The 26882-nt window shown below is 42.8% G+C and overlaps 2 protein-coding genes across 3 annotated transcripts in view; both read right to left on the bottom strand.

Moving 5' to 3' along the window:
• Window positions 1-7507: 7507 nt before the first annotated feature.
• Window positions 7508-18817, bottom strand: dyrk3 (dual specificity tyrosine phosphorylation regulated kinase 3). Its single transcript, XM_086087489.1, has 6 exons — window positions 18024-18817; window positions 15582-15691; window positions 11161-11366; window positions 10770-11073; window positions 10268-10684; window positions 7508-10184 (listed from the first exon to the last, which is right to left on the bottom strand). The coding sequence occupies exons 1-6, from the start codon at window positions 18064-18066 to the stop codon at window positions 9453-9455; spliced, it is 1812 nt and encodes a 603-aa protein (XP_085943615.1). The 5' UTR covers window positions 18067-18817; the 3' UTR covers window positions 7508-9452.
• Window positions 18818-23554: 4737 nt separating this feature from the next.
• The window catches only part of rassf5 (Ras association domain family member 5), a 40839-nt gene continuing 37511 nt past the window's right edge, over window positions 23555-26882 (bottom strand). For both annotated transcript variants that reach the window (XM_086087557.1, XM_086087558.1), the window contains one exon: window positions 23555-26278. In XM_086087557.1, the coding sequence (XP_085943683.1) occupies window positions 26135-26278 (144 nt within the window). In that variant the 3' untranslated portion in view covers window positions 23555-26134. The remainder of the gene's footprint in view (window positions 26279-26882) is intronic.

Here is a 26882-nt window from a genome sequence, read left to right as displayed (position 1 = left end):
ACAGCAAATAATTTATATACAGTAAATACTTGTACAGAAAAAATACAGTAATGTACTGAGATTTTCCAAGAATTAGCTGGCAACTTTTTTGCCAGTTATTTCTTGTAAATTCTACAGTCAACTCGTTACCGTCAGTGTATGTAGTTTTTAAATCTGATGATGATGGAAAACATTTAGTCTCATATAGTTGCGATCAGGGCGGCACAGTGGCTGACTGGTTAGCACGTCCGCCTCCCAGTGCACAGGATGTCAGATTGAGTCCGGGCTTTGGCCTTCCTGGGTGGAGTTTGCATGTTCTCCCCGTGCTTGCGTGGTTTTTCTCTGGGTACTTTGGTTTCCTTTCAATGCATGGCAGGTTAATTGAACACTTCAAAATTTTCACAGGTGTGATTGTGAGTGTGGAGGGTTGTTCGTCTCTGTGTGCCCTGCGATTGGCTGGCAACCAGTTCAGGGTGCACCCCGCCTACTGCCTGAAGGCAGCTGGGATAGGCTCAAGCGACCCCCGCGAACCTTGTGAGCACTAGGCGATTAAGAAAATTGATTATTATTATCATTAATTTAATTACATTTAGAAAATTACTTTTGAAATGTACTTTTTTGTGTTATTATCAGTGAAAAAGTACTTTATTATTGCCCCAAGATAGTACAAATAGGACAGTATGTTGTGCTGAGCAAGACTGTATGACTTGACTTGACTTGCTTGAAATTTGGCGGTGACTTGACTTGCTTGATTTTTTCCCCCCGACAGTAAATAGGGACTTGCTTGAAATGTGAAGATTATGACTTAAGACTTGCTGATGTCTGCTATTTAGCTAGCTACTATTCGGCCAGCATAGCATGCTACTGGCCCACCTAATTGCCCACTTACTTGGATGTCTAGCTAATGGCCTACTTAGATACACATCGTGCTAGCTACCAACCAACCGGACAGATGTAAGCCCGATTTTTCTTTGTTGCGACAATGTATCTGTAACAGAATCAGCAGCAAAAACACATTCCTTGTTCTTGAACCCACGGTGCACCATTTCATGACATTTTCATAGCATAAACGATGGCAAAGAAAACTGCTTGGCATAGGTAGTAAAACCACTGAACAACATGTATCACAATAAATATGTTACATTTGAGAAATTATGTCACAACAAAATGTTCCTTAGACTTTCTTTCAAGTGTTGCCGTGGGGACCTTCCACCTTGGGTCTATAAGAAGGACTGGAAAGATAAAACCTGAAAAACACATTACGCACATATATACTGTATATCGAGTTATATATAGTAAAACAGACAGACAGTCAGATTCATCTGCGAAGACGGAGGATGAGTCGCCTTCTATTTCAGTCTTAACTGTGATCCAGCCAGGTCACGTAAATAAGACGGGGGGGAATTAAGAACCTAAATACAGGTATCTGTACTTTTCACCACCTAAATGAATAAGTTATCCTCCTCAACCTAACCTGTATTCTCTGGGGAACGTCGAATAGTGATGGGCTGTGTGGGCAAATGGTCCCACGTGTGCGATCGGTTTAACTTGTACAGACGTGCTCAGCTGCGCATGTGAACTCAGCTGTGTCATTGTGATGTGCAGCGCCGCAGTAGGCTGCAGATCTGCTGTGGAGCATGTGGGGACATGTGTCTGGAAGTGTTCGTGCGTGCATTCGATGGGGGAAAAAGGGGGCGGTGAGCGAACGTAGCACGTCCTGCTTCTGCCATAGACTGGTAGGGTCAGCTGTCCCTGTGATCCACAGCCAGAAGAGCTGCACATCTCTCATGAGTGTGTGACTGTGTGCATACACTCGCTGACCCAGGACGGTGTGAGTTGATTTGGGCGTAAGGTGTAAATAGGGGGAGAATTGAGCTGTAATATAGTCCAAAATGGACTCCACTTGCCCTCCTTGCCATGACATCAGACAAACCAGATTAACACTGGAAAGTAAACAAGCCTTCTCGGCTGGCTTTAAAAATATCAAGACGTGACCTACATTTAACACCTATGTTCTCATTACTTGTTCCATGAAATTGTACTAATTTATTCCCAATAGTCTATTCTCTTCAGTTCGTAGAATTTCTCTTTGGCGGCACTGTTAACAGTACATGTATATGGAGACCCTGATGAGGATGACGAGCATGCTAATCAGCTACTCTGAGATGGATTCTGGATTTTGTTTTAGTGAAGAAATTCTCTGGAGCAAAGGCTGTTCTGGTGGCTGGTCTGAGACGATCTTGGATTTTGGTCCTGGGCTGGGATCGTTACATGTGGTCTGCGATTGGGAGGCCAGTTGTGTTCTGAGTCCTGACATGCCTTGGAAGGTAGCAATGGTAGAAAAGTGAACTTTGTGGCCTTTTACTGTGAGCAGCCCAAGTCACAATAAAGGGTGGAAAGCACTGGTGGTGAATGAAATGCGGCTTCCATGAGTAAAATACATTTATTGTATTTAGGGTTACTTTATTTTTTCAACAATCTGGGCTTCACTTTGGCAAGCAGAAGCCACTTTGCCTGTAAAACCTCCTAGCTTTGCCCCTGGTCAGAATAGTATCAAAAGTTGGACTTGGTTCTGCATTACAATCTGGTGGTCATATTGGGGAGTTTTGGGAGGCTTAAATAACTGTGTGTAAAAGGTCGTGGAATTCTTGACCTTTGGGGCATTTTGACAAACGCGTGTCATCGACATGCTACGAAGACACCTGGCAACAGTTTTAAACTGTAGGGGTGAAATGAATAAATCAATCATCTGTTGAGTCAACACTTTTTATGACGACAACAGTTTGTGTCTGGAACAGTTCAGTTCTCTTGAAATTAAATCTGAATCACCAGTGAGATCGTGCTCATTCCTGCAACTACATTGTTGTATTTGTTTGTCACCAGCTGTGGCAGGGATGAGATTAGAGCGCAAGTCAGTGTGCCAAATGGCGACAGGTGAGCTTTGGAGCATATGGTTAGAAAGGTGACAGGGTTGGTACGTAATGGGATTGGTCTAATCGTCTTTTACATGACAAAGAAAGACCTGCATAGAGAGAAATGCACAGTATTTTATTTTATTTTTTACATAACAACACATTACATAGTGTGAAAGCAGTGACATTAACTATGGTTCTTTTCTATTTAGATTTTAGAGAGGCCATTTACTGCAATTTAACAGTGTTGCCAGATCTATTTTTAGACAATAGTTGACTTTGTCCTGCACTGTCTGAGGGATGCTTCTGGGATACATTTCACTGCATACTATACAACCACAGTTAGTGCACAGACGCATTTCGACATTGAGAATTCAAATCAACTGTAATGATGCATCCTATCCTACCCTCGGATCTATGTATGTGAGGGGAGGTACTACTGTATAACACTAATTACTTTTCAAATTTTGCTTGTCTTCAGGACCGCCCCTCTCTAAATGATGAACACGCACTGTGCATAGGGGCCCATTGTCCGTGGGGGGCCCCATTTTGCGCATTTCAACATCAATGAACAAGCTTTTTACATCATGTGTGAAAAAGGGTTGGGTCAAAAATAATCCAAAATTGGATCAAAAAGGAACCGATCCAACTTTCTGTGTTATTTATTTAACCCAACTTTTTGGGTTATTCAGTTAACCCCAAATAGTCAATCAAATGAATGGCCAACAAAACAACAGTATTGTACAACACGTTATTTATTTAACCCGACTGGTTAAATACAGTAAATAACCCCAAAAGTTCACTCTAAAGACCGATCCACTGTATGGGTCAATTTGACCCAACTTTCTGTGTTGTTTTTTTACAAAACAAGGATTTTTTAAAAGTTGTTTTGTATAAAACAATCCAATTATTTGGGTTATTCTCATACAAAACAAAACAGAAACTCATGTCAAATTGACCCTAGTAGTGGATCAAACAATTTTTGGCTCAAATTGGGTTATTTTTGGCCCAACAACTAGCAAAGTTGTTGGGTCAAACGAATAACCCACAAAACAACCCACAAAAATTGGGTTGTATTTCACAACAGATTTTTTGTGTTATTTGTTTAACCCAACTGGTTAAATACAGTAACCCAACAAGTTGTTTGAACAATTCACAAAACAACCATACAAATAAAATAAAATAAAATAAAACAAATACAAAAAATACAACAAGCTATTTTTTGGGTTGTATGGGTTATTCATCTGACCCAACTTTTGGGGTTATTTATTTAATTAACACAAAAAGCTGGGTCACGATTGACCTGGAGGCGAGCCCAACTGAACAAGGGTTAGGGTACACCCTGGATTAGGGGGTTGTTTTTTGGACAACTAGCTGCTGGGTCAAATTAATAACCCAGAGATGGGTTGCTGCTGGGTCAAATGAATAACCCAGAATTGGGTTGGTTCCTTTTTCAATCTAACTGTCTTTAGAGTGCAATTCATCCCAAAAAACAACAACCCCCTAATCCAGGGTGTATCCTACCCCTTGCCCAATGTCAGCTGGGCTAGGCTCTAGGTCATACGTGACCCAAATGAGGACAAGCACTATAGTAAATGGATGACTGTCTTCATGAATTCTTGATTCAGCGCTTGTGCAGGTGTATCTACTGAAGTGTCATGTAAGTGGAAAATACCACCATTCTTTTATTAGAACGCTAAAATGAATGAAGGGCCCACACGAATGGTGTTAAGAGAAAATCAGTGATGCAATAACTCCTGTCATGACCTGAGATAATGACGTCTGGATGATTAAGCAGCCTGTCTAAATGCCCCTTTTCCAACAAGCATCCACAACACTGTCCTGCTGTGATGGAGGTAACGTTGCTCGACTGGTTGTTGCGCATATGACGAACTGTTTCCTCCCCCAGGGCCTGCATGTAAACACGGAGGACTCAACCGTTACGGTGTGTAACCCGAGCAGGCTGTTGCTCATAGGTAGATTCCAAAAACGTGAATGCCTGCTGCTGAAGATTAGACTGGCATTCATAAAACCTGTTTAACAAGTCACAACTCGGCCATCACACGTATGCATTGAGGCTGATAAGTGATGTCTACAATTAGTCATCAGTTTTTTGTAAAAACATCTGCGGTTCTGGTGGCAAGTAACAAAGTGCACAAGTATAATTTTCAAATATAAAGACTGATGACATTTTATTTTTTATTCTGACATTTGAAAACATATTGCTTGTTCTTTCTACTCCTGACTTTGCCAAAATAGGCCTGTTGCTTTTTTTCGATGACAAAAAAAAGAAAAAGAAAGAAAAAAGAGACGTACCTATGAAGTGCGAGAATGGCTCCAAGACCAGTGTCAGCAAAAATATATATTTTAAACCCAAATCCATCTGATCAAGAGAACCAATGATGTTGGTTGCTTCACCATAACAATGCGTATTTTCACAACGCCCTGAACATCGGGCAGCTCCTTGCCAAGAAGAGCATCTTTTTGCTGGAGCTCTCTAAATCTGGCTCTGTGTGAATTTTTACTCTATCCCAAGCACAAAGGGGTGTTCATCAAGATGGAATGAATGGATGAATCCTTCCACGGGTGCATGAAGTTGTGGCAGAGAAGGCTCTGGAAGTGTGTTAGCATAACTACAGATTTATATTTTACATTTTGGATTACAAATATAGTATCTTTTGTGACTTTTTTTTGGACAACGCAGGTAACGTTAACAGTGGTTGAGATCTTGATTGCTTGAGATCTTGGGATTTTAGAAAAGGTGGAAAGAAACAGGGAAGCGCAGCAAGAAATGTGATGACATAACAGATTTGGAGAAGCACGATATTCTCCAACCATGCCCTTAGGAGAATTGTTTGATGTTGTTGGACAAAAGAATGATTTATGGTGAATCTGTTTAATCTTGTGCCAGCCTATAAACAATGAGCTTCTGACTTTCAGAAGTTTTCCATCTAATCTAAAAAAATAAAAATACATACAGGTAATGTGTATTTTTTCAGTTGTCATGATGAGCTAATTAAGCATTTATTGGATGTTACTCAGTTCACATTAGCAAATGGGAACAGCTTTTTTTCATTGTGCCAAGTTATCAGAAACGAGTATTGTATATGATTGATTTTTTAAACTTTTTTATTAAAAAACTTAGGAGTTGAACAACAGGAGTTGAATCAGTATTTCTACTTTTACCACTTACTTTTTCCACAATTAACAGCACCACTTGTGAATACTTTTTCCACCTCTGCTTTTGTAAAGATACACATTCAGAATTTTAATTGCCATTGCTAGAGAGGTATTTATTCAACCGAGTTGATTATGGTGGTTGAAGCTGGGCGTCACAAGGTGAGGGTGTGTCTAAATAATTGTGCACAAATGCTGCGATGACTTATACATTAACAGAATAGGAGTAATCATATTCATTTGTCAGATACACACACGCACACTAATTTTTGATTTTAATTTGATTAAAATGTTTTTAAACTAAACAAAAAATTGTGAATTGATATGCAGACTGTGTGTGTTTGTGTGTACTTCCTCAGAAACACATGAAGTGGATGACACTGAGTCATCACTTGTGACACATTTGCTGGTGGAAGCAGGGTTGAGTGTATGCGCACTCACTGGGCCTAAGATGAGGCACATTTGGACATCCCATGCAAGAAGTGCAGCAACATTTCTGTATTCTGTATTCTATATGCTCACTTACGATTGGCATGGGATCGAGAAGTATTATTTTGATCATTCAAACAGGATTTTAAGATAATCGTATAAATGTCTTTGTTTAATTTTCATGTCACTATGCCAATCAAATCCAAGCATGAACACAACATTGTGGATGACACTGCGTTATCCAAGGCTGTGATCAGAAGCTAACATGGACAAAATTGTTGGTATCCTTCTGTTAATTGGGAAAAAAAATCCTGTCTTGTCCTTTTTCCTTTGAAAACAAATTTCCTTTGACTGCTGAGTGAACTTTATAGTCAACTACATACAAATCAATTTCTAGTGATTGGAGACTAGGGAATAAATGAAGTCAAGGGCACTGATTCCGTAACCTTATCTCTGCCAAAGAGCTTATTCACAGTAGTCCGTGAACACCATTGGAAACATTGTTTCATAACCAAGGTGTCAAATGACAAAAACATTTAATCTTATAAACCAAATGGAAACTGAGGCTCATTGAGCCAGCATGTGATCTGACAATGGGTCTCATCTCTCGACCAAAGAGCATTTGGGGTACCTGTGGCCTTCACTGAGGCAATCAATGTTCTTCATATCATCTCCAGACCCTCTCACGTCTGTCACATGTATACTGTGAACTCTCAGTACCAGTCTGGCTGTGAGCACAGGGCCCACTTATGGATGTCGGGCCCTCATGCCACCCTTATGAAGTCTGTTTCTGACAGTTTTTGGAGAAACACTTAACGAGTGGCCTGTTAAGAGGCCAATTTGTAGCGTCCTTGAGCAAAGTAGGTAAGGGTCCTACCGCATGCAGGGTTGTTGCCCTTCCATCTCCCTTTTGTGGTGTACTGGCCTGTTTCTTTTAGTGTCTCATCCACCCTCTTGTTACTGTGGCAGACTGTGCTATATCTAATGAAATCAGTCAATTGACACTCAAGTTAATAACCATTTTTCTTTTATTTTCCTTACAAAAAGAAAACTATCACAACTTCATTTGGTTACTTTACATTTCTCTTCTGGAGTCACTCAGCAGTAACTTCTCAACATTGTGATCTCATGCTGGAACACCAAACATCCTGCAACTATACCGCACACCACGAGTACATGACAGCATACAACTTTGTTTTTGTCTTCTTAATCCATGTTTGCATTATACTTCTTCCTCTTGACATTTTGGGAGTGACTCGCAATAGTAACCACTTCTATTTATTAAAAACAAAACAAAACAATGGAGTAGAAATCCCTGACAGTTTTACTTAGAAAACAAGGGATGAGATGGAGTTTTTGAGCAGTGTGGTCCATACAACATGCACCTGACATTTTTGTGTTTGTGTGCACGTGACTAAACAGCACCATAATTCAATATCTATATCTTAATGGGTTGACAAGGTTCCCTGGCCTACATGACAGTGCGAGAACAAGGGGGAGGGGGGGAGCGAATCTAGGTCAGATTGTGGAGCATGCAGGCCGGGCCCCATTAACGGCTCCACGGTGTCACAGCGGCACAACTATACTGTATGCAAACGTGAGCCTTTATAGCCGTAGTCTCCAACCTTTTTTGTGTCACAGCCTGGTTTCAACTAAAGGCATTTTGATGGCCAGCATAAAAACAAAATTAAATGCACCATTAGGAAGAATGTAGTCATCGTTAGTGGATGCTCTGTATTGCTACCATTTTAGCGTTTTATTTTTTAATAGGCTCTTCTTTCTCAGTATTTGGCTTGTTCCCCTTTCTGAAGAAGCACTAACAGTTTTTTTTTTTATTAACATTTTGACAGAAGAACAGGCGGATGGAAACTGCTTTTCAAAACAGAACATGACCGATAATCAGTAATTTTCTGTTTAGTTTCTCTGTGCAGCCCGATACCGGCTTGTGGCCAAGTGGTTGGGGATCCCTGCTTTATAGGATTAAGGGGTGTATCAAGTATGTCTCCCTGAGAAACATGCCTTCAAATCAGTCCCGCAGAGGGCCATCTTTGTTCCTGGCCCTTCTCAAGAGAACGAAAATGGCTCATATTTAGCACATTCTGTAACTTTTTTTTCTTTTTTCAGATTTACGCTCTCCCATCCTAGTGGTCCAAAAACATGACAGTACGAATATAGAAAACGAGGCTAGGTAGAGATGAAGCAAAGTGAAGCCATGACACTTTGGTGCCAAGTGGAGCTTCTGTCCTCCTCAACCTTGTGGTTGAGGGGGCTTTAAATACATGTAGATCACTCTTCATGTCACCCACAGTAGTACCACTAAGCCAATGTGTTCATGCGCACACTCATGTCACATATTGAGTTGACATGCTAGCACCAGGGATTAATTATGGCATGATGTCAATTAGAAGTGAAAAGTTATTGCAGGAACTACATGATGCTGTCGTCAAAAGTGTGTGAAAGTGTTGGCTGAACGTGTCAGTGTGCTCTTTTCTACTACGACTGTTGGCTGAGTAAAGCTTTTTCTGCTACCAGTGAGCTAAGTAGGGAGTTTGTAGCCCTTTTAACTCCTCAGAGTGTTCAATAATAAAGAGTGCGGCTTTCGAGTGCAGCCAACTAAAAACACTCGCGTGGGAACAAATTCACATTAAAAACACTCAAACGTTTGTACAAATCATGATCTAAATCCACGACTGCGTATAGAAACTGCACAGCCGCCAAAGGAAATCCTCTGTATAAAAACTTGGTAAGAGTTTTTTTTTTCTTCTTGTGTCGTCTCTCCTTTGCTCAGCTAATATCAAAAAGCCAGAACTGGGGTGTCGACACCGCTCAGTAAAAAACAAACACAAAGAACAAGCGACCATTTTCAAACCTAAACTTTGCTTCCTCCTGGACTCCGACTCCTCCTGAGAAGTGCAGAGAAGGAGGGAGAGAGGAGATGAGTGGTCCTCTCTCTCTCTAGGTGACAAGTTTGGGTAGGACTGTGCGAATAGGTATGGCCTCTCCTGAATCTCCCAACATGTTGCTCCTCAGTTTGTTGTTAGTAGCTGTGGTGCCCAGGCCAGACCCCCCCTTGGATATGATGGAAGGGAAGGAGGTGCTGTGGTGATCGGGGGGCCGCTTTGCGGGGGTCCCTTGGCTCCTCTCGGCTCCAGGCAGCGGTTTGGGCAGCCGGCGATAGAGCCAAGGGTGTCTGAGGGCCAGGCTGGGGGTCAGACGAGATGAGGGGTCCCAGTCCAAACACTTTTTGAGGAAGTCAATAAAGGTGGCGTCCTCGCAACCTTTGAGTGCGGCGCTCCACTCTTTGCTGGCCGGGGGGCCTCTCAACTTGCCGCGGCGGGAGCGAGATGCTGTCAGCACAGTGGCCCCTGTGGGTAGTGTGTTGGCTCCGCAGTAGCGGGGGTGGCCCTTGGAGTTTATGAATGTCTTTACTCTTTTGGCCTGCTCCAGAACCTTCTGAGGAGGCATGCCCAGCAGCTCCATGACACAGGCCAATTGGTCGCCCTCGTCCTCCCCGGGGAAAAGCGGGTGGCCCGTCAGCAGCTCGGCCAGGATGCAGCCGAAGCTCCACATGTCGATAGGCAGGCCGTAACGAGCGCCGAAGATCACCTCGGGGGCTCGATAGAAGCGAGACTGGATGTACGTGTACACGCGCTGGTGCTCGAAGCAGCTCGAGCCAAAGTCTATCACCTGGTGGGAGAAGAGACAAGTCAGTGAGCGAGTGAGAGAGAACGCTTGCTGGAAGGCGGCATGGCGCAGGTGTGCTTGAATACCTTGATGCCGCTGCGTCCCTGCTGTTTGAGCAGAATGTTCTCAGGCTTGAGGTCACAGTGGATGATTCGGAGCCTGCTCAGGGCTTCCAGGCACTGCAGGATCGAGTGCGCAAACTTCCTGACCAAAGGCAAGCTGAAGCCCTGGAACTTGTTGCGCTTGATCAGCTCGTAGAGGTTCATGCTAAGCAGCTCAAAGGTCATGCAAATGTGGTTGCGGAAGGTGAAATGCTCCAGCATGTGCACCACGTTCATGGTACCGTTGCGGTCCTGCTTGCGCAGGTGCTCCAGGATGCGGATCTCCTCCTGTGCCTGTCGGTGGAAACGCTTCTCATTGCGGACCATCTTCAGAGCCAGGTGCTGCTGCAGTTTGTGGTCGTAGACTTTGGCCACCTGACCGAAGCTGCCCTTGCCAATAATCTGAGGAGAGCAAAAGGGAGGCAGATGAATGAGGTTTGTTTACAAATGCAAATTCAAAAGCCGTTCAGCATATCCTTCGTCTTACCTTGAGAAACTCGTAGCGGTAAGCCAGCTGGTCATGCGGGACGTTGATGTAACCACCTTGCTCGTCGTCATAGCCACAATTGTTGCTGCCCCCGGTGACGGCGGGCCTCTTCTTGGCATTGGGTCCCACGAAGTAGATGTCTGAGTAGGAGTGGATCTCGGTCTGCTCAAGGCTGGTCAATTGAGTCCGATACAGTCTCACTGCCTGTTCTGGCGTGAGGGGGCCACACAGCTTGGTACTGTTCCCTCCATTGGCAACCCCATGAGATCCAGAGTTGTCATTGGAGCCCTTACTGGATTCGGAGCTGTGATAAACCAGAGCAGAGTGAGCAAATACCCTCCCGTCTTGGTCTCAATGTTACAATTTTTTTTTTTTTTTATATCTTTCCCACCTGTCAGCACTGTGATCCTTGGACAAGGTGGTGGCTGGTACCGGTTTACTAGGCGTCTGACCGCTGGTCCCACCGTTCTGAGGTGCAGCCGTGGTAACGGCACTGATCTTGCGATTGTTAGAGGAGTCTTCGTACAGATACTTGACCTTCAGCTGGCCACCTCGTACGGTTATCTGATCCCTCATCACACCCTTGTTACTGATTGCCTGAAAAGGGAAGAAGAGACAATTAGATTGGCCTATCGCGAGATTTAGACAATAAACACACTACAGTAGTTAGTGCTTGGAAGTAGGCATTGCACACCAAAAGTGAACTTCAGATTTCCACATAGCCTGTGAGACTCCAAGAAAAAGTATGACAACAACCACGGAATCAGAAATGGAACTTTCTGCTCATAAAAATAAATAAATAAATGGCTACAAATGAATGCACACCGGAAAAGAAGACATGTTTATGTTTCAAGGGATGAGATAAAGCTCATAAACAGATGTCAGGTAGGCCGCACACAGGCTGCTCTCTAGCTGGTTGCAAGCTGCAAAGTACAAGCTGTGACTGTTTTTTGGGATTGTCAATTAAAGGCTTTGATCAAAATATGCTAATTGTGTACTTCCACATTTAATTGGCCAATCATGATAGGTGGCACCACTAGACTGAAGTCTTGTTTTTCAACACCTAGGCCTACATTTTGACAACCAAAGTGAGTGTCACGCAGACCGTCAGCCCTTAAAAGTTGTCCAAACCAGCAAAACTGGATGTAGATCCAGTCTGGTAAGCAACACCAGAACCCCCTCTCCACCCCTTCCAAAAGAATAAAACACACACTATTTCATCTGAACGGAACATGTATGACTGGATTCAATCATTAACATTTTATGATTGTTAGGACTATTTTTAGTATCTTTTTGGTTTTAATGTCTATCATTACAATGACACGATTGAATGTTAAGATGAGTTTCAGTTCTTCCTGCCAGCAGTTTCGTTTGAGCAACCCCCTGGAATTCAGTCCTTTAAACTCTCCTACTGGTGGAAAGACAAATATCCACAATGAGACATAAGGTCGGTTAAGTTTTTATTACAAGTCAAATGTAGACGCTGTGGGTCGTTGAGGTACGTAAATAGTACACCTCCTTAAAAAGTAAGATTCTATCAAATTTCGTACTGAATTGGAATGTTGCTAAAATTATTTGTAGCATTTTGGAATTCTGAAAGGAAACAATACTTTATAAATAATCTGTTGTGTTTACACTCATTTAAGTTATAACCATGATTTTACCATTGACATTTTGGTTGTCAAGTCTTCCACGTGAGCACTTATCATGGCAGTGACCCAGCTATTTGGTTCCCACCCTCACTGAGCACACTTGGTTTGAAATGATCAAGGGTGGGGTAACTACAGCCTCTCGGCCATGTGAGCTGAACTGCCATGCAAATCTAAAAACAAACAGGATCCCGCAAATGTTCAAAATATATAATAAACGTGTTTAATTGTTTTATTTTCAAACATTTATCAGAGCCTGTGATAACTTAGACTGAAATAGTTCCTGGAAGAAAAAGGTGCCCCAGCCCTGGTTTCATAAGACACAGAGCCACCCCACCAAGAAATGTAGATGAAATGAGGTGGTGACATTTGTGCTGTAATTAGGCTCAAGTTATGAAGGTAACGTTTAGATCCTGCATTCCAGCACAGCGACAGAACGCAAAGTCTGTTTCCATACGTGTAACTATACAGTCTTGATTTATGACAGGCAAGCCAAATGGCTGACGCTGACCCTGTGACCTTCTGCAGCTGCTGTCCCGAAAACTGTACGGCCAATGCCATTGATTGAGCCCCTTCAGCCACAGACAGACACAAATAATGTACAGGCATAAAAATCAAACAGTATGTGGCTTGCCAAGCCAACAGGGATGGATTATTGATCTGAGGGGCCACGGGGAGCAATTAGAAAAAACATCACCAAAAGAGCTGGAGGTTATATGTTGTTAAACGAGGGTGGCAATGGAGTTCCTTGTGTGCAAAGTGCAAAGTGCAACAGACGGAGAGGAGCTAATCTCTTTGCTGTCAAAGAAACGCCTAAGCGCGCTGGCAGTTCCGCAACTCTTCACGTGCAGCAAACCCTCAAAGCTTGTCACAATGCAAGCCATCTTAAGCCAGACAAAACAAAAGTGAAGCTTCGTGACAGCTTTCAGCACCACCAATCTCAACAACTACAATTCCTCATGAGTTTGTTTACGGCTTTTAGAATAACCAGCAATGACAAATGTGGTTATTAGTTCAACTGAGCAGCTCTGTGCATTCCAACAAACTTAACTGGGGCACGCTTCTGTCAGCTACATTCAATTGAGGATATTACCTCGGCGAGCGTGACAGCACATACAAAAGAAGAAAAGTGGCCCTGGTAGAGAGAACATGCTCAAACCCCGTGCAGGCCCACTGATGGCGGATTACGCTGCACAGTACAACGAAGGGTGGATGTTGATTAGTGATTTTGTTTGTGGGTCACATTTTCAAGTCCAATAAATCTTTAGACTTTATACCAAACCATTTTGCCCCTTTTGGCAAGAGAGGCTTTAGACATTAATTGTGTGCACATTTGCTGCCAACGGGGCTATGCAGACAGCACCCAAAGCTAAGAAGTAGCCCACTTGTATCTACAGGCATTATTGATTGATATTGAACAATCTAAATGCATTAAAATTGACAATAATCTATTAAATCATTAGCCTAATAGCATTATTGCCAAAATCATTTTTGAACATTATATTAGGGTTCGATTCCGGAAAGGGAGCCTGAGAAACGGCTACCACATCCAAGGAAGGCAGCAGGCGCGCAAATTACCCACACCCGACTCGGGGAGGTCGTGACGAAAAATAACAATACAGGACTCTTTCGAGGCCCTGTAATTGGAATGAGCGCATTCCAAACCCCTGGGCGAGGAACCATTGGAGGGCAAGTCTGGTGCCAGCAGCCGCGGTAATTCCAGCTCCAATAGCGTATCTTAAAGTTGCTGCAGTTAAAAAGCTCGTAGTGGATCTCGGGACGCGAGCTGACGGTCCGCCGCGAGGCGAGCCACCGTCTGTCCCAGCCCCTGCCTCTCGGCAGCCCCCGGGATGCCCTTGACTGCGGTGTCCCGCCTCGGGGCCCGAAGCGTTTACTTTGAAAAAATTAGAGTGTTCAAAGCAGGCCCGCGACCGGCCTCGCATAGCGCAGCTAGGAATGATGGAATAGGACCCCGGTTCTATTTTGTGGGTTTTCCCTCCTGAACTGGGGCCATGATTGAGAGGGACGGCCGGGGGCATTCGTATTGCGCCGCTAGAGGTGGAATTCTTGGGCCCAAGACGGGCCAGGGCGAAAGCATTTGCCAAGAATGTTTTCATTAATCAAGAACGAAAGTCGGAGGTTCGAAGACGATCAGATACCGTCGTAGTTCCGACCACAGCCTTGCGTATTACCATGACCTGGATGACTAAGAATCTACACAGACAAAGATAAAAAAAATTTTTAACCAATCACATTTTTATTTCAAACTGGCATTTATGACTTGGGCTATTATGCTAATGAAATGGTATCACACTTACAAGGTGTTTAAAATTAACAAAACGTTTCGAGTATAGTAGATCAAATTCAATCAATTAATCCTAATAATCCCATAAATGCAAACCTATACCTACATGGTATTTTTGCATTTGCATACAATTTTTGCATGCCATATGTCTACATAACCTCGCAAGCCAGATTGATAATTGTGATTCACTCGAGGAATTTCTTCAAAATTCAAATGATCAATCTGGGTCTTCACTCCGTTCAGGAAACTGGGGCCTTGCTGTACAGTACTTTGATCTGATTGGACAATGTGGCATCTTGCACATTTGTTTTGACCAATCAAGGCAGTGGATGAAAATGTTGTCTTCCGTTTTAACGGGGGGGTCACAAACATCTTTACCAGATAAAAATGCACAAAGCGACTCTCGCTGTTCAAATTCAACAAGGAAACGGTGAGTAATTCTGTGAGAACCGAATTGATCTTGATCATCTGCTTTAGTTTTTTTTGGGGTGGGGGGGGGGGATAAAAATTGATACTAACAAATTAGCAGTGGCAAGGATGAAAACAGATTGTTTGACCTGAGAGGTGCCACTGAAATTACAGGATAACCGCAATTGTCTTTTAAAAAGTATTTATGTTTACGCGCATCTAGTTAATCCTCATATAAGATTTAGGGTGGCATAAAAGGTAGAAGTAAAGAGATAAGATAAACTCGCTGCCATGCACCACTAAAAACTAAACAGAATAAAGTTAATGGGATGACAAGAAACAAACAACGTTGGGGGGTGGGGGGTTATGTGTCTCCGAGGAACAGGATGTCTGGAGACAGCGTGCTACAGCACAGGAAATAGGGCTTTGTGTGTTTGTATGTTTGCTTACTGCGAGCTTGGGCATGGGGGGCAGGCCTGAGGGACTGTTGGTGTCAGTGTCCTCTTTGAGGATGTGGTCCGTCCTCATGTACGAGTCGTAAAGTCCATCACCGTGACGCGCTAGAGGTACAAAGAGGAACAAACACAACAGCATGATCAAGGGAACCGATTGAATCAATAACACATTCAAGGATACACGAAAAAGACTAATCTAATCTTGTTGTAAAGAGGCCAACGCTAAATCCCATTGATTATCTTGTCAATCAATTGCAATGTTGTGAAAACATATTGGAGAAAGCACATTTCCTGTGACAATCCTCCCAATGAATGTATTGTGAGCGGTACATTGTACCCAAGAGCATGGCAGCGACCTGACCAGCTTAGGTAGGGCTTAGGGTCCCAGATTGCTAGCGCTGCAAGTGGTATTATTGGCCTAATGGGGGTAACAGATGCCCGTGTGACGACAGCATCTTTCCGTCTACCCATCTGTCCATTCAAGCCTGCTTGTGTACTGCGTGGACCAGGTCAGGTGTGCTCCCAAAAAGAGCTCACATGGCCATTCAATAGCGAGGTGTGTGTACGTGTGTGCATGCGTGTGCGCGTGGGGTCACATCACTTCATCTGAGCTGATACTGACTGAATGTATGAATGAGTCAGGCTTGTAGGTGGTTTCTCAGATGACAAAGCCCATCAGCAGGCTGTTCATTGCAACTGGTTGTTAGGCAGGTTTCTATCTCACCACTACTGTGAGATGGCCGCAAGTAGCCGGTGAACAATTGCACTGGCGACATGTTTAGTTAGCTGGAAGAAAAAACAACTGGCGTTCCCTGCGACTGGCCCTTGAGAGCGTTCTGAACACGGGCAGGTGCGTCACAGCTTGTGTCTCCAGTCAACAGACCTGCACCGGGACAGATTAGACCTGCTGCCTAGATACCCACGCATTAGATCGGTGCAGCGCAGCGCAGCACAGTACAGCAAACACAGGCTTTAGGTCTCCACGCACATTATTAGCCAAGCAAGCACAGATCACCCCCCATTAACCACCTGCAAAGTCCTAATCACTCAGTGGGGGCTCAACACTTTCAAACTGAATCTGCCTGCTTTGAGGGTCAATAACAAAATAAAAACGATTTTCTCAAATATTTGATAATTAAATAATAATTTACTGGGTATTTAACATTGAGGTCTTAAAGTTAAACACGTCTCAATTCATGTTTCTGAACTACATCGTTGAGGCTCGGAACTGTCAATGATAGGCATGACGGCGAATGGAAATAAGCTTGTCTTTCGTAGCGACTAAGTAGTTGATGTAACTTTGCGATGCTAACAGCTAAGCGCTAGCAAGTTGTGTTCATCTTGACGAGACATCGTACACGTTACGACTGCCTCCATCCATCCTTTTTTTTTTTTACTGCTTAGCCCCAACATGCTAATTTGTTATTCATATATGCTTGTAAATGGCTATATAAAGCAATCACGTAAAATAGCCGATTTATGGCAGACCAAGAAGTCCTTGCTGAGCCATCAGAGCCGTTAACGGCAAAACAATGCTAGCTAGAGAGTTTTCGTTCAATACGTTAAATACAGTGGAAGAAAATTTTAATTGTATCTGTCTCAAAATCACAATTATTGCTGTCATAAATTGTGGGTCACATTATTCACATATCACACTCTCAAACCATCTATTGTCAGAAGAACAAAAAATAAATGCCATGTTTATTCATTAACAATGCATCATCAAAGACAAGCTAGTTTCAAGACTTTATCTTGGCTAATAGTATAAATAGCAAAACTATGTGGGGACTGATCAATAATATGGATTTGCATGGGGAGGAAATTAAATGTTTGACCACATTTGGACATAGGGGGTTTCCGCGCAAAAGTTAACACCTTACCCCAAAAGACAGAGCTGGAAGTACAGACTGTATGTGGACTGCAAGCACCCATCCATGGATTTGAGGAAATATGACTTTGAAAATTTGGATAATCTAGTCAGCACGCAGCAAACACATAAAGCAGCCAAAACGTGATCGAATAAAAGCTGACTCTTGTTCCTGATAATCTTATCAAGGTATGGCCTCACGCAGGGAGCAATATAAAATCCTGCAAGTAAATTAAAACATCAGCATTTCCTGGTATGTGTGCCAAAACACTGAGACAAGTCTCGTGGTGGACTTCAAAGAAGGGACGGGGGAGGAGGATCGTTCATATTTACGTGGTAAAGAAGAACTACTGCATTTATATACACATCCGTCTGCTACTTGTCCACAAAGTGCCACAATGTGACAAATGAGCACGGACGAGAAAATAACTGTTCATTCAGTCACAGAATGGCCACAAGATATGTAAGTAAATGAAAAGCGTTGCCCGAAGGTGAACTTCCAAAAACGAGGGCCTGCTAAGAAGACAAACACTAAAGCACTACAAAGAAAGACATCAAAGTTGGAATTACCTGTTGCGATTGGGCCTTCTGGTTTTCTGCTTATGATCATCATGGTTGTAATTAGTTAGTGATGCCAGCATCCGAAGTGAAGAAAAGTCACAGAAAACCGTAAGAAAAAAAGTTACATGGCCAACTGAGCTGATGGCACCTTTAACGAAGCTTTTATCTGGCGCAGTTCCAAAAATTACCCTGAGTTGTGTTTTCGTGCTAAAAGTTAATCAGCGATCCGTTTTGCTCACACTTGTGTGTATTGTTTGCGCTGCTAACGTTAGCCGAGGTAGCAGCAGGGAGACACTGCAGATGGGGGGTCGTTTCCCTCTGCTCGCTAGCCAGCTAGCCACAAAACAAACCACGTCCGTCGGGGAGCCGCTCCCTCTCTCGAAAAACACTTGGAAGTCCAAACGTAACAGCTCGGCGGTGTGCTCCTTGCGCCCCTCGCCTTTCTCTGTCTGCCGAGCGACTCGTTCCCGAGCACCATTCCCGTCTTTATTCCCCCGTAGCTGACTTAGCGAACGGCGACGCTCCCAACTCCGTCGCAGCCTTTTGAGTCCTCCGTCGGGAGTCGGGACAGCTTCGGGGAGGGGGGCTGCTTCGCTTCGAGGCGGCTATCCAAAACAAGCAAGCGAGCGATGCTCTCGCCCCATGCTACCGACACAGACGACCGAAGCGTGGCCTTTCCGCTGAACACCTGTAGTCAGCGCGGCGAAGAAGCGGCGTTTAATCCGTCCTCTCCACCGCTCGACTATCTTATTCGACGCGGCGGTGTGTTGTTGCTATGGGCGTCTTCAGTGTCCCGGGGTGAGCGAGCGAGCAGGCGGGCGGAGAGCTGGCTGGGAGGGGGAGGGGCTCGGAGTGGACTCCAAGTTAGTAAAGAGGAAGGCGCGCCCCCTGGTGGCGCTGAAATGTCCACGGCCTCAAAACGCCAAGTAGTTTTCCAGTCTCAAAAATGTATACATAGAAATAAATTCATGATTATCTATATTACAGTAACTCCCAAATTGTATGCCATTCAGTTGTTTGATGGAGAGAGAGAGAGAGAGAGAGAGAGAGAGAGAGAGAGAGAGAGAGAGAGAGAGAGAGAGAGAGAGAAACAACACTCTTTTAGGCACAAGAACAAGCATTTGCTGGACAGAAAAAGACAGATATTTGAAGAAGAGCAATAGAGGTCAACCTTTTTACAACTGAATGCCATATTGATGAAGGTGTTTCTACCCAAATAAATGTTGCCAGAGAGTAGCGGTAGTAGTAGTATTTTAACGACTGTCGTTTTAGATTACAAAAGATTACCATTCGTGGTTTGGGCGTGCCTTCAACATGGAGCGTAAATAGATGAGTTTCCACATCAAAAACCCAGATTAGTGCTGTTCTAAATAGCTTTGTTGCATGAACTGATGAGAGGCGCTAAAGTTGCGATCGATTCAATACATAGTATTCACATGACGTCACCGACCCCCACCTATCGACCCAGCACGCCATTCGTGGGGCAAACAGCCAGCGAGACAACGCAAACAACGGCTGAGGAGCGCTTGTGTTGCTTACTACAAGTTACATTGATTCATTCATTTGTTCATAAACTCCGGATTTTCACGACCCGCTTCACAATGGTGCACACGTGTGCCGTTCATGGGTGCAAAATTGGGCGAGCAAAGATGTGAAATGAAACTTCTAAATAGTATTCACATGCCGTCATTTGCCCCACATTGTGTGCCGGTCCATGGAATGGACAAAGTAGTGTCCAGAACTACAAAGATACATCGAAAGGATTTCTAACCGACAAAGTCTACCAAAGTGTGTTCTGATCATATTGATTAAAGAAAGTGTCATCGTAAGATGGTAAAAATACTTTTACCATAATGTGATCGTGATATACGTGAGCCGCGAGCTCTGGCTAAAAATAGATCTGGTGGTCAGATGTTCGTTTTTGAGATCTCTCCAAATACCCTCCTTAAGGTCTCTTATTTTCTTTTCCCAGCAGTCCAAAAGTTGAAATTGTTGTTAACGTGTGCGAAAATAATTGATGCGCAACTAACATAGCTAGCGCGGTCGGGGAACTAGCTACTTGATTTAAAAATAACCCAAGATTCTTCACCTCGAATTCACAGTTGACAAATGCACATAGCAACCAATAAAATCCGAAAGTACAGAAGACTCAAGAATGTCCGTGTTTTGAGAGCTGCAAAGAGCTAAATCTTCAGCATGCGTCTTGCTTACACAAGTGACGTTAGAGGAAGCTGTGGGTGACATTTATCAATAACAAAAGAACATTCGGTGTGAACTCAATAGAAGCAAAGCTGACTTCACTGGAAAGTTGCCTGTGACTGTGACGTCAGTGAATACTATGTATGAATTCACAGGCATGCTCACAAATATATGAATAGCCTTCTGAGAATGTATTCAAGATGTGTCAGAGAATTTCAAGGGCTGGTGTGACAAAAAAAATAATTTCAAACCCAAATTACAAACTAATTTTCCCTTCAATGTTGCCCAGACAACCAGTACAAAGAGATCATGCAGCGTTTTGCTTTGTTTCGTGCACGAGAAGAGGCGAGTTCAACTCGAGGCTTTTATTAACTTACATAACAAAAAAAGAACAGCAATAATCCACCAATTTCTTTCTGAAAAGAACATTGCTGTGTTGGAGCAAACTCCCAACTCACCCAACCTGCCGCCATGTGATTTTGTTTCGACTTCTTTCCCAAGCTCAAGGAGGTCATCTCTTGTCGACTCGTTTGGAAGACATCAAGATGGCCGTGACCATGGACCTGTGGAGGATCCCAGAAGATTTCTATCAGGAATGTATGAAGAAATAGCAGACAAGGCTGGCAAGGTCCGTTATATAATACAGAGGGATGACCTCAAAGGGGAAAACTTGTCGTTTGGATTTGAAATACTTTTCCGACGCACCTCTTACACTTTTAATAGTAAGACAGTTCGGCACACTTGTAGAACTAGTTATTAGTAATGTTTTTTCCACTATTAATGCCACTTTTGACCAACTGGTTTGTAATTTAACTTTACTAGGCCCAATGAGTAGGCATACTAAGTAGTCCGGATCATACCAGTAAGACCAAAATGTCCAGTAGTAGTTTTGTCTCACTAGTAGTAACATGTAGTTGCCAAATTGAGTTTAGATCGTCTCATGTTTATAATAAAGGTTGTAGTTTGCAGGATTTTACCATTTAGAAACAGTTCTCAGTATGATGCAGTACAGTTCTACACCACTGTAAATGCCAACCTAAGAAAATGTATGCATTAAAAAACAAAACTTAGGTTCTGGTAGGGGTGTTAGAAAAAAATTGATTCGGCAATATATCGCGATATTACAGCGCGCAATTCTCGAATCGATTCGATATGCGGCCGAATCAATTTTTAACCATACATTTTTTTATGAGAATACTCAACAAAACGTCTTACTTAGGGTTAGGATTTACACATTAAGCATGGAAGAATGTTATATTAATGAACATTAAGCCTTAATATTTTATTTCAGTGCTGTTCAAACATGAAACAGACTGCAACCTGTTAAATACAGTAGCTTAGTTATAAGCCTGAATTTTCTGATAAATAAATACATTTTCATACAAATCTTACAGTGTACATGTACGAGTTTACTGATTAGTATTTTCTAAATTTGAGTAAAAAAAAATGGCAATAATCAATTTATAGATTCGTATCGGGATTAATCGGATCGAATCGTAACCTATGAATCGTGATACGAATGGAATCGCCAGGTACTAAGCAATTCCCACCCCCTAGATTCTGGTACGGTATCACCTGTATAGTCAGTTTCCAGTCCTCATTAACCTCGCTGTGTCAGTCTGTTCCCTGCCTGCCTCTGGGCTGTGTCTTATGACTGTGATTACTTTGAGTGTATTCGGTTCATTACCTGGCGTCTGCTTCTTCTGTCCTTGCTTGCTTCTCATTTTATTTCTTTTTTTTTTCTCCACTAAAATGAAAGCATCTCCCTGTGCCCCACCTGTCCGGTGGTCCGCAGTGACTCTGGGGTGGGTAGGGCAAGGATCACAGGCCACATCATCATTGCGTGGCTTTGTTACACAATCAGTGACATAATTTGAAATGATAAATACAAAGAAATGATGATGATTAATCATGAGCCAGTTCAGGAGACGCGCACTGCCATGTTGGGCCAAGTTGGACTACTACTTTAAATGCATGCGTGTGTTTTGACCATATGTGTCGTATTCTTTAAACTGGCGAGGCTACGGAGATGTATAGAGGACTAGTTATAGTAAGTGGTGGCGCAGAGGACAGACGGTGAGATCAAGCCGGCGTGAGAAGGGCTTGAGGCTAAATTAAGACGGCGATACATGCTGGACAGGCGCTGATGCTAAACTAAGCTCTTTCTCAGAGGTGAGAGAAAGGGCCCGCCTATATTCACTGCCATAAATAAGCATATTGACACACTTTCACCATGCCCTCCAACTACCCTGAAGCTCATGCGCCTTATTCTTAGCCCGTGGACTTGGGGGGGGTGACAATGTTTCATAATCGATACACGCAAGCGCTCGAGGTCAAGGTGTAAGCGTGACGATCAGGCAGAATTCTAAATCGCCTCTCTGCATTTTACAACCGTGCCGACAAGAGGTGAGACCGGGTGCAGCCAGCCAGGCTGCAGCTCTTTGGTCTCGCAGTCTGTGATCGACACGAAGCACCTGCTGATTTGAATGCCGTTTAAAACTAGAATGGGTCTTTAAAGCTCTAGAAGAAGTGTTGAAAATTAAATCACAGCTCGATTATTTGCACCGAGCTCACACTGTGACGTCATCACCCACCACCTTCTGCCGCGGCTGATAACGACTTTTGATTCATTTATTCGGCGCGAAATGAGACCCAAACAGTTGACGGTGGCTACCACATTACTTTCATTTAAGATTTTGTGAAAATTTTGCCGTCTACTACGTACAAATCTTTGCTTCTCGAACCCATGACCTCCCAGTCTCAGGGCGAACACTCTAACCACGAGGTCACAGTGACGGTCAACATTTTTTATACTTCGAGTCAACACTTAAGATTACAGGTTAATACTCGTGGCAGAAAAAAAGTAGAAAGTATTATGCTTTCATATAAGTTTAAGACCTAGTATTAATGTACTTAATCCGGATCTTTCTGTATACTTTACAGAAGTAACGAGTACACTTTAAACTTTCACATAAGCATACGTTTATGTCTACGTATTAAGGTACTTCATTTTAAACTACTTTTTGCTAATGGGGGAAATACGCTAATTGAATGATTTATTGTGATGTAAATTACAACAGTTGAAAACAGGGACGTGTTCATTCTATATTCACAAAATTTGAAATTCTTTCTCCTTTAATTTATTTTGGTTTACAACTTTCTGGGAAGACCGACTGTGCAGAAGGGGTGTATTTTAGTGTACATCTGTCCATGCACGTGTAGCCATGTTGTAGCCTACGTAAAAAATGAAACATGAGCTCGAGAAGGTGACATAACATTGCCCCCCCCCCCAAAAAAAAGACAAACAAACACAAGATGATTCCATAAAGGGATAACTTTTTTTTTAAAACAATTTTATTATTATTATCTGATAGTCTGTACATCTCTATTGATATAGTTATCACACCGCTTCTTCAAGTCAAATCGTTTGCAAAAAAAGCGTAACGCCAAAACCCTTGGGCATATAATTACATAAATAACAGTCAGTCAGACATACACACATACGCGGTTTGTTGGAATGACAAATGAGTGTAAGGACAGCCTGGAAGAAAGTAAAGTAACATGTGACACCACCTCAAAGAAGAGCAAATATTTGCACACATACAAAAGCACGCGTACAAACACTGAGGCACCTGCGTACAGGGACACGCACTGTCCATCCGTCGGGTACATGTACAGTTACACTGGGACACGGGAAACAAAAGGCACTGCCTGTGGGATCAGTTCTGGTTTTACACAAGATGTTCACTGAGAAGCATGTCGCTAGCATGATAGCAAAATTGACTAAATCCTTTTTAAACTACTGTCATATTATCAATAAGGAAAATACCAATGTGCTTGCAAAAAAAAAATTATAATAATTAAATTCGGTGTCATGATGCTAATGGACAAGTGACCTCTATTATTTATTTTAAAATGGCTAAACTGATTTATGTGAAAATGTATTATATTCTTTGGCTAAAATGTTGAATGAAATTGATTAGAAAAGATGAATTTAAGTCAAATTTATCATTCATGCAACTTAAAGTGGAAGTCAACCCCCAAAAATTCCTTACAATAATATGTTGTATGTGCCCCCACTAATTATTTTATTTTTAGTAATCACAGTTGTTCAGGGCTCAGCTAACAACCAATAATGGCTCAGCTTCACAAAACAGGTGAGCCGTGATTGGTCATTACCTGAGCCCTAAGCAACCGTGATGTCATTTGTCAGTTGGCGGCAAGTCGCAAAATGGCCGCCTCCTGAGATGGAGAAAAACAGGTGGATTGTACTGCTTACCGGTAATTCATATTCCTCAAACGCAATATTAATCAGAATGCTGTGTTTAGACTAACGGGGCTGCATAGCACATATTATTGTAAAGCATTTTTTTGTGGTTGATTTCCACTTTAATTATAAGATGGAAATGATGCATATTTTCACAAGTGAGGCCACATGAGGACATGTGAAAGAAAGTCAGTATAATCGAGAAAAAAAGACTACCATTTTCACATTATCTCCACACACGCACAATGATGCCAAAAGAATCATGATATTTATCGTAACAACAAACCATTTTTTCCAGTGTCTACTCAAGGTATCACAAAGTATGCATCACAAAGCCATCATTGGTACATCATAACCTTTATGATGATTCTTTTTACTTTTTAATTCACGCGCAAGTTACCTACATGTAAGTGGCGTCAACTGACTGGCCATAACATTTTCCATGTAATGTTGATACCTCCATGGCTCTACTCTCTATTAATGATAGCTTACCACTCTTAGAAATCATAACACTGTAACATTTTAGGATACATATAACTGCGTGCTAATTTGTTGTTAGGCCTTAGTAGTCCAAATTGTACTTTTCCGTGGTGGTTCATTTTCTTGTCCGCAATACAGGAGACCATAGTTCTGACCCAACTGGTACTGCTCAGTGGCAAACCAGCTATTATTTTTCTCAATGACTGTTTGTGATGGTTCATGTGTAATTAGATGCAGCTCCGATTATAATTACCACAACCAAAATAGAAAACATGACGTTAAATAAACGGCACCCTGACAAGCCCTCCGAAGCTTTTGTAGTGGATCTCGCCCTAATGTTGTGGCCAGTCGGTGTGCGCGGCACTCTTCAATTGAAAAAGCATACAAATATGTTTCCCACATTTTCAAATCACCATGCTGGATGCGGTCCTCCCAGTTTGGTGCAAACGCCATAATCATCAAATGCACAGAAACAGTGTTTTTGAGTCACAAAATGGCTTCATTTGCAGGCGAACCTCAGACATTCATCACGTGAAAGGAGGCTCGGTCTTACTACACACCTTGTTGAAGTCAGAATCCGGAACGCTGGGTGTGATTAATTGTAAAGCTTTGATCTTGGTTCAACAAGACAGCCCCGGAAACCTTCCACGTCTTCTATTCAGGCAACTAAACCAACACCCGATTCTCGCACAACGTTTCCGTGAAAGAAAACACACTTATGTATGATTGTCCTTTGATTCTGAAGAGACGCTGCAAAGGTAATCATCATGCGTTCGAGATATCGTTCTAAATGGGTGTTCAGGTATGTTGGGGCTGAGAAAGACTCATGCATAAGTAACACTTTGCAGTAGCAGCAGTAGCAGAAGGAGAAAGGGCTTTTTAAATGAAAGTCGCAGTCCCAGCTGGGTTCTTGCTAAAGTCCAAACACCCCTACAGTCTCCTGGAGCTCCTCAAACGGGGAAGGGGTGGAGAGGGGGTGTGTGTAATTATGTGTCCTGAGAAAGGCTGCGTGTGTTTGTGTGAACATGCGGAGATGAGCTCAGCTCCGTCTCCACGCTGTGTGAATGGATGGCGGCTCTCCGGAGGAGTGATGGGCGGGCATTCGATGTTGAAAGGGGTAAACCTCTCCCTGCTCTGAGGTCATATGGTAGCAGGAGAGGGGGAGGGGGAGGGGTCAGGGGTCGTGTTGCTGTAGAGCTTGCTGTAGTTTACGTCTGTACGATGTATATTTCGTCTCCACGGCTCGCACACGCTCCGCCTCCTCTTTGTCCAGAATGACCAGGAAGTTTTGGAGCTCCGGGACGGAGAAGGCATGCCACTGTTGACAAAACACATTATCATTTGGAGGTCAATCATTAGGAACGGAGCGTTCTTTGGCTTTTCATTCCAAGTAAGACCGCCATCAAATTAACTAGTGGACGGCTACATTTGAGGGTGTTTAAATGCATTTTTGTCCGTGGAATCTTAGCTATTAACAAAAAGCTCACCTTTCTGCAGTTTTTGTACTCCTTATGTAATGCCCTAAGATACCACAAGATGGCGACACAGTTAAGATGAAAGACGAGTTTGCCATTGCAGTTGTGTTTTGAGATCATAGTTTGTAGTAGAGACGTTCAATTCCACATTTTTTCAGATGGACACCATTATGAGTACTCAAATCTTGAATAGTCATCAATACTGATAAAACTTGTACTTTTGCTGTAAAAACAAAACAACCCCCCCACAAAAGACGATAATTTATAAGAACTACACTGTAAAAAGAGATTTGATGAGCAACTTAATAAAATTGCTACACGATTGAATTAAGTTAATTCAAAGTGAAAGTTTTAAATTAATTTAGTTAATCCCAAATTAATATCCATCCATCCATTTTCATGACCGCTTATTCCTCACAAGGGTTGCGGGGGTGCTGGAGCCTATCC

Source organism: Leptonotus elevatus, chromosome 10 (genome assembly GCF_054856555.1).
Source record: "Leptonotus elevatus isolate MCC_2025b chromosome 10, RoL_Lele_1.0, whole genome shotgun sequence".
NCBI lineage: Eukaryota > Metazoa > Chordata > Actinopteri > Syngnathiformes > Syngnathidae > Leptonotus > Leptonotus elevatus.
Note: the sequence above shows the minus strand (reverse complement) of the source record. Positions and strands in the feature narration are given on the sequence as shown.

Excerpts from the sequence above, each read along its gene's own strand:
- dyrk3 (XM_086087489.1), bottom strand. The coding sequence starts at position 18,066 with ATGATGATCATAAGCAGAAAACCAGAAGGCCCAATCGCAACAG. Across the intron at positions 11,367-15,581 it reads CCCCCATGCCCAAGCTCGCA|GCAATCAGTAACAAGGGTGT; the intron begins GTAAGCAAACAT and ends TTCCCTTTTCAG. Across the intron at positions 11,074-11,160 it reads AAGGATCACAGTGCTGACAG|CTCCGAATCCAGTAAGGGCT; the intron begins GTGGGAAAGATA and ends GGTTTATCACAG.